Source organism: Parasteatoda tepidariorum, chromosome 11, assembly GCF_982258835.1.
Source record: "Parasteatoda tepidariorum strain Cologne lab strain chromosome 11, Ptep-v5.0, whole genome shotgun sequence".
In the NCBI taxonomy this organism is placed as follows: Eukaryota; Metazoa; Arthropoda; class Arachnida; order Araneae; family Theridiidae; genus Parasteatoda; species Parasteatoda tepidariorum.
The window spans coordinates 81,792,100-81,805,791 of record NC_141765.1 but is presented as its reverse complement, the minus strand read 5'-3'; the positions used below and the strand labels follow the sequence as shown (position 1 = coordinate 81,805,791).

Genomic DNA, 13,692 nt, shown 5'->3' with positions numbered 1-13,692 from the left:
AATCGTCCATCAGTCAACAGTTACAAAATAAGTTATCAGTCACAGTTAAAGCTTGTGCCTCTCATAGTATGAAAGTTTCGTGCAATCGATTGGGCCATGAATGTATTTCTCGATCATATTTACTAATTTATGGTGCAACCTAAATAAAAATTTTTCCCCATTTAACCAATTTATGGTGCAACCTAAATAAAACAATTTTTCATTTAACCAATTTATGGTGCAATTAGAAACTTTACGCCAAGTATTGGTTAAACATTTACACGGATTTTTTACATTGTAATATTCCTTGGGTATTGGGGAAAGCTATTAAGAAAGCCAACCGTGCATTACCTGTATCTCTAAGAAAACGTTGTACTGTTCAACGCATACTCTGTAACCTTACTACCCAAACAAAAGAAATAGCTTAGTAACAAAGTTTCTGATGAAACAAAAAAAAACTTGTAATAAATTTTTACTCATCTGATAAACTTTCTTACCAGACTTCTGGTGGAGCTGAGTACATTATTGTCACAGAAAATGGACAGAAAGTCCACAAAGCCAAATGTGCACCTTGATGGAAGCATATCAAGTATCAAAGCAGATGCATCCAAACATAAAAATTGGCAAATCTAAGTTTGCTGTACTACGACCTATACATATTTTATGCGTAGGTAAAACACAATATAAAATGTGTATGTGCTATTCACGAAAATGTGAATCTATACATAATAATAAACGCGGCTGTGTGTGTGTCTGTAATCACAATATATCGCCCCAGAAGCCTCGCCCGGGCACGAAACTCGGCCCATAATTGTGTTTTCACATAATGAAGAAGTATTTTTTTTCTTTTTCAAATATTTTGATTAGTTATTTAGTTATCAGTCATTTTGTAAGTCTATGCTTTTCGTCTGCTTTTTCGTCTTCAAAGAGCCATATTCAATAAATTATTAAAAAATGCATATACTTTTCCCCACTCTTATAAATGTATGCTAATGCGAACCTCACAATTGAAATATTAATTTTCGACAACTTAAACCAATAATATACGAAGGAATTAATAATTTAATTGTAAAGTTCGCATTAGTTTACATTTATTAAAGTGGAGAAAAGTTTAACTTTCGTATTGAAAATGTGGCAACATATTCGATACGTAAATAGAACGCTTCGCTTTGATATATTTGTCGCTGTTCATAATTGTTATAATAAGTTTTTCTTCTTCTTTCCACGCTCTATTTTTTTTTTTTTTTCTGAAGCGAAGACGATAATTTTTATAGCGATATTGTAGTAGTTTGTACAACTAAAAATTCTTTTCACAACACTTTAAAAATATTTACTTTATTTTCTTTATATATACAGAGAACAGTCGGCAAAGAATTCGATTAGGTTGAAAAACATTTCGCTAAAAAGGAACGAATTCCAAAAGAAAAAATAAACAACTTAAAGAATAAAAATGCTGATGCCAGCCAATTTTTTGAAAGTTAACTTAGAAATAACAAACCAAACGATGTTAAATAACAAACCAAACTATGTTAACAAAATGACGTAGAAAGCGCAACTAGATCAAAATTATACAAGCACAACTAGATCAAATTATAATACCTGAGTGCTTGACGTAACAGATATAGAAATAGAATTTGATACCATAAAAAATTATATAGAAATAGAAATTGATACCATAAAAAATTTATTCGTTTTCGTGTTCTTTTCATGTATTTAGCATTTTAGTTTTTTTTTCTTAAACGTTGTAGCTATATAATTTCAAACATCCTCAAGAGCTATAATACATTTGCAGCAGAACTGGATATGAAGACAAAATTGCTGGACAGGAACACTTTAATTGTCCACTAATCTTCAGATTTCCTGCTATGTTTTAAAAAACTTTATTTGTGAAAACCTTCAGCGTGGCGGACAGCTGGCCGCCTTAGGCGGCTAGTTTACTAATAAAATCACAGTTGTTTACTTAATAATTACATAGAATTACTAAATATAGTGACTTGCGACAATCGCTTAATTGACTTTTTATTTTATAACCGTCGTTGAAGAACGGACCTAAATTTGAGTTTCCGGCTACCATTGTTCAACTCCTTCGCCTTGTAATTTTGAACCCAATTCAAAAGACAAGGGAACTAACTCCTCGATCAGTTCCCCCCAGAGGTATTGATTTGTTTTGAGGAAATTGGAGGACTTTGTGACCCGACATATTTAATGCACAATAGCCACGATTTAAAGCACTGGGATTCTTTAGATGTTACAATAGATAGTTTTGCAAGTGTAAAAAGGTCTAGGAAAATATTGGGTTGTTAATTTTATTACCCAAATAACTGAAATTGAGAAAGACACGAACAATGCACTTTTTTTTAAAAACACGGTCTGGTAAAATAAAAACTTTAAAATATAACTACAAAGATGTAGCACAGATTTTAATTATAGCAGTGCTGCCAACTCCAACTTTAAAAAACCGAAGAGTCACTTCTAAAAGTAATATTTTCCTTTAACTTTTTGTCAAATTTTTAAGACTACTCTATGTTCCATTACTATGTGAAGAAATAAAAAAAAATAACAGAAAATGTTTTTTAAATAGGAACGAAGAAGATGGAATATAAAGGGCGCCAATGGCATGAAAAATGCTTCACCTGTTCTGTATGCAAAAATTCCATTGGCACTCAAAGTTTTATTCCTCGAGAAAATGATATATACTGTACAACATGCTATGAGCAAAAATATGCTACAAGATGTATTAAATGCAATCAGGTAGGTACGATTTAATTTCAATTCAGTGAAAAAATATTTTATTGTGAAAAAAAGCTAAAAAGATTTAATTTTGTATTCCATTTTTTCTCTTTTACGCTATCCTCTTGTTTTAATTTGCACTTCGTCAGTGAGCTTTTTATTTTGAACAAAGCTCAAAAATCGCGTTTAAGAAAAGGAACACAGCTGAAAACACGTGTTTAAGACAATTGACACAGCACAAATGCGTGTTTGAGACGATGGACTCAGCTCAAAATGTGTGTTTAAAACTAGATATGGTTCAAATTGCACGTTAAAAAATGGCATTTGTTTCCTTTCTTCTCTTATTATTTTTTTTTTTTTGAAGAATTAAACTAATGGATCCAAACAAATTTGTAATATGTTGTTCATTCAAAAAAAAAAATTTTTTTTTTAAACTCAGCAGTTGTTTTTACTTTGTTGTCCCGGGTCCTATATATTTATAATGGTTACATTAAAATTTACGTCCAAAAATTTAGTTTTTAAAAAGAAACTACTACATCAATCTGAATATATTGTCTGAAAAGTTACACCACGACCCCCAAATCCAGGATATTTCCCCGTTATGATTATGCAAGGTGTTTAAAAAAAGAAAGTAAGAAGGCATTATCTTAAACACACATTGCGCTAATTTTTTTAAAGACGCATTTCAATTGGCAGAACACGCATACGTGATAGTGAGTGAATGTGGTAGCACATACGATGAAACTTGTAGATTTAAATATTTTTATTAAATACAGTACCATCTCGATACAGCAAACAACTTGAAAAATATTGACTTAGAGTACAGCATAAATATATAAGGGTAACATCGTACATCACCCAGACACAGCGACATAGTTAGTGAATTCGTTAAATGGCATAGTGAAGTGACAACTATTTTCAACAATACGTGCCTTTTATGCAAATTTAACTTACGACACTTACGTTATCTGTAAAAAAAAAAAAATAATAATACCTGTTTTCAACACATGACCGAAACTTAATTCTGTTAATCTGTTAATTCAATGTGCTTAGAGGAGTAACTAACCACTCTTAACAATTTCGACCTGCAATCATTTTCTTAAACACGCATTTTAAGCTGTTTCTCTTCTTAAAAATGCATTTCGAGCAGTGTTCATTTTCTTAAACACGCTTTTTTAGCTGTGTCCATTTTTCTAAATACGCATTTCGAGCTGTTTCCTATTTTTTAAACACGCAACTAGTTTAAAAGGCAACTAGTTTATAAATTTCACCGTAATATATTTCAACTTAGGACAGTTTGAGGATGGGCAAAACTATTTGCGTGATAGATGGATGATTTAATACATAGTGTTACTTTATGTATATTTTTAGAACCTTTTAAAAATGTAAGAAAGAAATGTAGCGGAGAGTGTTTTAAGTTAAGATATCGAAAATTTCTAAGAATAAAATGGCTTCCAGGAATAACATCGCTGCAAAAGTGAACATCCGAAGCATTAAATTAAAGTCTAGAGCAAAACCTAAAAGTAACTATTTGTATTTTTTTTTTTTTACTTTTTAATACGAGTCTATTATATTCTATTCAATTTTAACTAATTAAAAATATAATATTTTTAAATGTTTAAGACTTGATAAAATAGTTATAATTCATTTAGACAAACTGCAATTTTGATTGCTTTTAAATCATGTTAGAATTGAATCCCCCTGACTTTTGATCTAATAATCGGATTTTCCCATATTTCGATGGTATGTTAATTAATTAGCTCAGACGATATTTTAAGTTACGAAATCAGACAAAAGAACTTATGAATAAACACACTTTTTTTCCTACTGATTTGAATTTCTGACTCTTGAAATAGTGGGGGGTAGTTGCAATCTGAGAAATGTGGTCCTTATAATTTGTTTGGGGGAGCGGTCGAAAGTTTGAAGTCTCTAATGTTAATTTTACATTTCGCGTATTTCGTTTTATCTTGAGAACTTTTCAAGAGAATTTAAATTTTTTTTGCACACAATTATAAAATTCATTTATCTAAAGATAACTCCACTCGAAAATAAATGTTTAATAATTATTTATCAATTTTTTATTGTTTATTTAATAATTGGCGAATAAATTTTGTATTTTAAAGTACACATTTTTTTCATGATTTTAAACAACGTAATTTTAAATGGCAAAATACAAAATTAGAGCGAAATTAGTATGAATAGTTCCTGAGAAATTAAATTTTAAATGTACGACTTTCTTAAGGTTTTTGGATGAACAAACTTCAAAAAAAAAAAAAAAAAAAAAAAAAAACAGGGGCTGGGGGGGGGGGTTAAATCTACAACCGTCCTTCTGATCAAATTATTGTGAACATATTTCTCAGATTGCGACTGCATGTGTCCTATGCTATGAGGATAAGGAATCGAAATCCGTCTGAAAAAAAGGTATATTTTATTAAGATAAAGTATTTTTTGTGTCTGATTTTGTAACTTAAAATGTTGTTTGCACAAATTAATTAGCATATTTAAAATTCTCCGCCCTCTCGCCCACGTGAACCATAAAGTTTAAGTCCTAGTACGTGAAAATCCGATCATTAGTTTAAAAGTTATTCAGGGTGAGTCATTTTTTTTTCTTTTTTGCACATTGTATATAAGGCTCAATATATGCGTAAATTTTAAAAATTTCTATATCTTTTGCTACAAGGACTAGTGTTCTAATCTGATGCTATCTTTTAAATACAGGAAATGTAATATTATATTTCCGTTCAATATATTTTTACAATACATTCATTATATATTCTAATTTGCATACTATGAATTTTGAAGCAGTGAACTAGATGTTTCTATATTCTTCAATCAGAATTGTTTTTTTTTCTAAAAAATCTTTTCTATCCTTTGTATCTTTTCTGTCCCATAAATAAATGAAATTCCTTTGTTTAAATAGTTTTTAATATGTTAAAAATGATAAAAAGGTTCAAGTTTTGTTCTCCTTCCATTACTCTTAAGAAATATTCTCCGCAAGTGTTAAATTGGGAACATGACTCTGTTTTTCCACCTTTATTTATTTTAAATTTTTTGTTTCGTCCCACAATAGACTGATCGAAAGACACGAAGTCAAGCATCACAGGCAGTGATAAGTGAGGGGGCGGGTGGCCACTTTGATCAGCTTACAAAGCAACCAAGCTTGCGCGGTATCGGTCCTTTTTTAAACAGTTTAACCTTAAAGTGCTCGACTTCGAGAATAAGTCTTCGGGCCAACAACTCCCCTCTACAGAGGATCAAAATTATAATAGTATTTATTCGGATTATATTCATCACAGATGTTTCGTAGACCGTCGCCAATAGCTCATTGCGCAGCTCTAGTATGACGTAAATAAAGTACTAATATTACTGATTTTCTGTTTCACTCTTGGCTACCATATTACTTTTAGTTTTGTTTGCAACTCTTCGTTTTCTGTTTTAAATTACTTTTGTTTTCTTCATCCATGTCTGGCGAGACAACTATTTTAAAGCGCTCGAAACATGTTTACTTTCATTACTATTTTCCTATTTTTTTTAAAAATAAGAACTTCTCTTCTTTGGGAAAGACATCTAAATACGTATTTTCTCAATTAAGTGTTTTAAAAATAAAATGATGGTTGTAAAATGTTTGTTGACATAAGGTCAGTTGACGTGAAACTGCCCCAAGATACAACAAGGTGTCGTTCCTTGGGACTGTTTCTAAGTTAAGTGGTTGGTGGATCAGACTGGAACTGGAGTTGCATCAGAAAGGTTCGAATCCCGCCATGGGTGTTCACTGTCCTTTTATTCTCTGTAGGCCCACCTAATATAGGGTCCCCTTGAAAGAGTGATCAACGCCCGAATTGACGAATGTCAACCCAGGTGGGAAAAAAAGTTAAGTAGTTTTTATTTTAAATTTGTTTACGTTGCAAAAATACAGCACAGGATCTTTAGATTTTACTTCTGACTGTAATTGTTGAAACTAAAAATAAAGATGCGAAAAGTGTTCAAGGTGAAGTACGTTATGGGTCGGAAATTAAAATTTAAGATACTATCAATTTCAATACTATCAGAGACTTTGATAGTATCTAAATTATCAAATGCTATCAAAGTTTAACGAAACATTTTTGACAGAAGTTAAACTGAAAACATAAAAACCAGTTTGATGGTTGTAAGAAACGCTGTTAGAAGCAACCAGGAAAATCAAATTGATTTTGGTGCTTTTCATCCTGCTTTCCTCAGTAGTAAAATGACTTATTTCTTTCGCTTTAAAATAAAGAGAATTAAACTGGAGAATGTATTTATTTCAGACTATAACTGCAGGGGGAGTGACATATAGAAATGAACCATGGCATAGAGATTGTTTCTCTTGTACCAATTGTGGAACATCTCTTGCTGGTCAGCGGTTTACATCTCGAGATGAAAGACCATATTGTGCTCAGTGTTTTGGTGAACTTTTTGCAAAGAAATGCACTTTATGTGTTAAACCTATCACTGGTAAGTGTGTCCTTTCAATCGTGTTAAATTTAGTTTGTGTAAATTGTTATTTCGCCTTTTTTATTTTAAGCCTTCAAAATAACTTAGGTTAATGTGTGTTTTTGCTTACTTTATTGCTCAGAAAGCGATAGATATAATTTTGATCCAGTGATTGAATTTTCATGTATTAAAAAGCAATCTCCATAGTTCAAAAGGTTGACCTCAAATATACTAATTATTTAAGAAAAGCTATGAATAATGTTAAGGAATCAGACACAAAGTCTCTGAATAAACAAATCTTTTGATCGATGGATTTGAAAACCAAGAAAATAGCAATCTGGGTAGACACAAACTGGAAAATATGGTCCCAACAGTTTCGTCAGAAAAGCGATCGAGATTTTAGGTTTCTTAATTTCTCTTTTTGCTTATTTTACCGAATCTGGAGCGATCTTTAACTCTAGATTGCCCAAGGAAGTCATTTTGACTGCTTTTTATTTTCAATTAGAAAAACAATGATGTATATAATGACACAATTTCTTAGAATTTTGCGACTTTTTGTACAACATATAATTTTTTTATTGTTAATATTTACTAATAACTTGTTATATAACTGTAAATAATATAAAAAATATTAAAAATTTATTTTTAAACAAATTTCTTTACACATTCACAATCCAGTCATTTTGACTGCTTTTGGGCAATATAGGTATATACTAAGTTTTAGTCTTTCTAGTGTTAAGCAAATCGAAATATTTTTTGCTCACATTATTGAATTTGTAGTTTACCAAAGATTATCGCATTTAAAAATAAATTTTAATAATATTTTATTATTTTATTTAATGATAGTCGAAAACAATTTGAATTGTAAGGTAAATTTTTATTACATTTCAAGCGATGTCACTTTAACTGATAAAAATACAAAGTTTGAATTAAATCGATCAAATAGTTTTTGAGGTATAAATTTTCTATGCACATTTTACGTATCTTAGTGCATAATAATTAATATCTCATAAAATTGTTTAAACAATTTCCGTAATATTATCTATATATATTTTACTTCTTTTACTCTGCATTATGTTTTAATTAGAAATCATACATAGATAAACTATATTTTGTCTAAAGAAAGTTTTGTTTTGTAGGAATCGGCGGAACACGATTTATCTCCTTTGAAGACCGTAATTGGCATAACGATTGTTTCAAGTGTGCTGAATGTCAAACTTCTCTTGTAGGAAAAGGATTCATAACAGATGGACCTGATATTCTGTGCCCAGATTGTGCCAAACAACGTCTTATGTGATGCTCGCCATAATTTTGCTTACTTAGTTTAAATGAACTTTTTTTTTAATCCTTTTTTTCTACTTAAGTATTTGCCTAAGCGCACAGTTCAAGATAACATACTAAAAAAGATAACTGCTTCTTAATGAAAACATTAAATGTAGATAAAAGTTTGTCATTTATAAAAGCCATATTTTCAAGAACCTGAAAAGTAGTTCAAAATATTTCAGTTCTAAACAAACTTTTGGAAACTTCCAGATTGGAAAACTAAGGGGAAGGAAATATTGAATGAACTTAATTTTAAACTGGCATAAATTAAATTTTTTTTTTTTTTTAACGTTTATGTTGACTTTCAAATAGACAACATTTTAGATTTCTTTTGAAGCCATATTTTCGGAGCTACAGTAACGAAATAACAATTTTTAAGGACGTTTTTAAAAACTTAAATGTTTAATAAAAAACTTTTGTGGTTTGTTTAAGTACAGTTTGGTGATACTGCTTAAATAACGAAAATCTATCGGTTCAAACAAGCGTTATGAAAAATTAAAGCACTGTAAAATATTCCTTTTCTAATTAAAGATGCATTCTAAGCAATTAACATAAAATTCAGAGAGTGGTCGTAAAATTATTGCCCAGCTCCTGTCTTTGAGGAAAAAAAAACCAAGTACTCGTAATTGTAACGACATTCAGTAAAAGCACCTACGTTGACCTTTAACTTATATGGTTATCTTTCTAATTGTTGTTGTTACTTTCTAAGTAATTGTAAGGCAGAGGCGGTGTGATTGTTCTTGCTTTCTAGTGGCGTCCTCTATGCCAAAAATTCAACTTCTGTCACACCCATACGTCACACCCGTTTATAGGGCGGTCCCATTCATACGTCCATTAATTCATCCACAGATCGTAATTTTGACTTGAAGCAGAGAACGATCAATCTCCAATTCAGTAGCCCAGAGGTATAATTTGTTATGGGAACATGGAAGACTTTGTGACCCGACAGATTTAACGTGCCCCAGTCACCATTTACTACACGTTCTCACGAACGTGACTGCCAACCAGGCTATCTCGGCCCTTCTAACTCGATCGTACCCTACAGGATTATACCCTTCTCCATGGTGATTACAGCTAATCCTAGCCAGCACTCTTTAAAAAACATCTCTCTGGCACTCTCTCGTCATTAGTCAACGAACACCCATCTCTCTTACTCATGGCATTATTACAATATATCTCCTCGATTCGCCTTGATTCGACAAACACTTTGATTGAGTATCAATTGCCGAACTGAAGATAACTTTTACGAATGTAACATCAATTTAGGGTTAGGGACCATGCTCATGTTAGCTTTATAGGCATTAATTTAACTTATTTACTTTTGCATTCAGTGTCTCGAACACTTTTTACCAGTCACTGACCGTAATCTAGAGATGAAATTTTTATAGAGTGTGCCTTTAAAAAGAATTTGTTATACAGACAGGTTAACAAAAACATGAGAAAAAGTATGTCAGACTAAAATAGAATTCAATGTTATTGTAGACAGCAATGTTGCAGTTCAATATTGTGTAATAATGAAATGTTGCTATAGGAATTTAGTTTTCCACTCTGAAACTTTGAAAAATGAGTACATAGTGTGAATGTGTTGAATTTGAAACAAAATGTATTTTGCATTTGAAAATTCAGTTTATCTTTAATATGAAGTACTTAAAAAAATAAAGAAATAAAATAGATTGTTTGTTGGAAGACTTTTCTTGATCTACTAGTAAATCATTCTTATTTTTTCATTTTATATTGCTATAAAGTAAAGTATAAAAATAAATTTCATGTATATTAATGTTTTTTTGCGAATTTCTTTTTATACTTCATTAAATAATTAGAATATTACCTTCTTAATTTTTAAAAATTTAAATAAATTTGTATTTTTATTATAAATTATTAACATTAATTAATGAATAAATTTGCCTTAAGATAAACTACAATTTAACATAGCCATTACATCCAACATTCCTAAAGGTTACAAACAACGATAAATGCAGTGGTCAGGAAATCTTTGAAACTTCTATCGTCATCAGACAATGAATTTTAGTTATACTTGGATCAATTTAACTGGTCGAGAAGAGGTTAAAATTTTACTGATGATAATTTACATTTAGCAATATACCAGGACAGGAAACAATTGAATTCTCGTATGTGATGCACGGAGCACTTATTTAAGTTAAATAATTGGACAAAAAGTGATCAGAATTGTGACTGACGATATATTTTATCTACATATAATATAGTAATAAATTCTTTTTGTAGCGTCAGAAAATAGTTTAAATTTATATTGTCATCAGACGTAGAACTCTAGTTGAATCTACCACTTTAGCTAGTCTTTATGTATTCAAATTTCCAATGAACAATAAGCAGTTTCAAATGAATCTTACTTGTCTGCGCAATTAGTTTATCATCTTTATGTTAGCACATATGAGGTCTAGCCTCTGAAATATCGGAACAAATATGAATTTCTTTAAAAAAAAACGTCATTAAATGTCTCTATAAATGTATAGGTATTTTTATAAAATATGATGCATATATTTTACTGTGAAACCAGTATAAAATGAATCTCAAGTTATAAAAAATTCGCTGCGTCCATTTCTATGTTAGTGCTATACATACAATTGAAAATAGAAGCATGACCTCCTAACATATAGACATCATTTATCTGAATTATTGATTTCTTGTGGTAAATATTTATTTATTTTTAATTAAATAAATAATTTATTTTTACTTAATAAATGAAGAAAAATTTTCCTCAATGTTTGCACAAGTTGGCAGGTATGCATATGGAAACTTTTTAAAAAAAATATCAAATCGTCAACTTTTACGTTAGCGCTAAATATGCACTTTAGTTAGCTTGTTTTTGAACTAAATAAGATTTTTATTGAAAGATGTTAATAAATATTTCTAGACATACTTGTTTTTTTTTTTTTTTGGAAAATATATTTTAAAATGATACAACTTTATGATGAATTTCGCTTTGAAAAAAATTATAAAATAACTTTAAAAATTTAGCGCTATTGTTACGATGCCTTTAATTATATCGTAAATTAATTTATATTTTAATTTAACTTACTTAATATTTATTTTAATTCTACTCTTTGTTTAAGTGCCTTTACTTAAAGTAGAGATTTTCGATGAAACATATTTCCTGTCACACCCTGGTTTTGGAACACCAGTTTGGGGTGATGAACTTACCAATTAAACATACCAATTGAACATACCAATTAAAGGGCCGATAACAATATTTGACGAACGTGTGTTCAGTGTGAATGGATCATCCCCTTTTTAATTAAGGATCGGTTGAAAATACTTTAGTTTTGATTGGAACTATTATAGTTTTTTGCTGTTTAATCTTGTGCGCAATCTTTTTTATTTTTTTCTTCCGCTAGTTATGCCGGCTACGCAACACTATTAAGCTATTATTAACTCTATAAAGTTATAGTTTAGTTTTTGAACTAAATATTATTTTTGTGAAAGATGTCAGCAAATATTTCTAGACATACAGTCAACCTCATGCATAGTGTAGTTTTTTGATTTAATAAACTCTACTTTATGATCAATAAACAATTGTAATTAAAACTGTCTGTGTTAGCATCATAAAATATGAATATCAAAGAAACACTTAACACTTGTGTGTTAGGCTTTTGAAACCTTTTCTTATCAAAACTAATCGGAGGGGACTGCAAGTCTTGACCACGAAACAAATCACTCTGTACTTTTTACATTCTAAATTAGTGAAAGAAGGGTCCTTCATTTACTTCAATGTACAACTGCTAGCAAGGTTAGATTTATTCTTATACTCTATACCCCTAATACGCATGCAGAGCAACAAATGATCAGTCCCTATTAAAGTAACCACCGATTGTATTCTTATTTTCTTAACTGAAAAATAGAAATTCCATTTTAACTGGTGAATAATTTCTTCAAAATATTATTATTTTTCTTTCTTTTCAGTACCTCTTCTTCCTGCAATTAAGCGGGGACTAGAAACAACAAGTATCCGTTTATACGAGGAAATTTTAAATTAGTTTCATATATAATGATTTGGTTTTGTTAAATTTTATTCATATAAGCGGGTTATTCCATTATCCGATATGCAATTAAGTGGGGACGACTGTATTTGGGTATTTTTGGAAAATACGTTTAAAAATGATGCAACTTTTTGATAAATTTCGCGTTGCATCAGCGTTCTGATAAATTCCGCAAAACTTACAAATTTAAGTTAGTGCTATTAATTCTATAGAATTGACGTACTTTCAAAAAATGATACTCATATATCCATATAAATTATGTGTCAAATGAGTTCCATGTTACAGAAAACTGCAAAAAAAAAAAAAATCCGTATCCTCCTGTATGTTAGCACTATAGAGTTACATAAATCGTTCCACTTCTCACATTTTTATTTTTATTAGTCACAAATCACTGACAATTACATTTGAAATATTTTAATGATTAAAGTTGGTCAGCTGTTTAATATTATTTTTTTGGTAAAAATATTTTTGCAGTACGATTTAGGAAATAAATTACCTAATTCGTAAAACCAGCTACCGACTTAGACAATTTGAGCAAAAATGACTGAATAAATAATAGAGAATAAGTAATCCAAAACAAGTGTTTAGTATCATAATATAAAGTACAGTACTACATTTTCTGAACTGTTACGAGTTCAGCTTTTTTTACTTAAGTCATTTACTGATACGAGTTCAGTAAATGACTTAAGTTAAAATTATATAAAAAAGTTTCCACAAAACATCACAGTTTGTAACTAGAAAGCTCAATTATGACTTTTACTTGGAATTAAAAACACAATTAATTATAAAAACAAACACTTATAAGACATATTATGTTCAACGTTTGATAGGTTTTTGATTTAGTTATGTTTTAGGTAGTACATATAAAACGTTTTTTCTTTCTTAAACTTTCAACCGGCACATTTCTCGTGAACCCAAGTTTATGTTGCAAACATTGTACCATATTTTCAACTGAATGAGTCTCACACACAAAGCAAATCATTAGTCAAATCTTGAGAATGGGTGTCCAGTTTTGGACTCTTAAAACATGTCGATATTTTGATTTTCATCTGTATATTTTTGAACCGAATGAAGTTTCTTGAATCAAGTAATATCTTACCGCTTCGGTCTCTTGGGCTTATGTATTTAATACATCTAACTTGTTTCGATTCCTTGCTTTAAGGAGTTATTTCTTAGATTTTAGATTACTATT

General features: G+C 30.0%; 1 protein-coding gene across 7 annotated transcripts in view; it reads left to right on the top strand.

Annotated features, from left to right (window-relative positions):
* The window catches only part of LOC107437443 (four and a half LIM domains protein 2), a 93,494-nt gene extending 83,324 nt beyond the window's left edge, over positions 1–10,170 (top strand). For all 7 annotated transcript variants that reach the window (XM_021147608.4, XM_071187841.2, XM_071187839.2 and 4 more), the window contains 3 exons: positions 2,561–2,730; positions 6,996–7,182; positions 8,301–10,170. In XM_021147608.4, coding sequence (XP_021003267.1) covers positions 2,561–2,730; positions 6,996–7,182; positions 8,301–8,458 — 515 coding nt within the window. In that variant the 3' untranslated portion in view covers positions 8,459–10,170. The remainder of the gene's footprint in view (positions 1–2,560; positions 2,731–6,995; positions 7,183–8,300) is intronic.
* Positions 10,171–13,692: the final 3,522 nt, after the last annotated feature.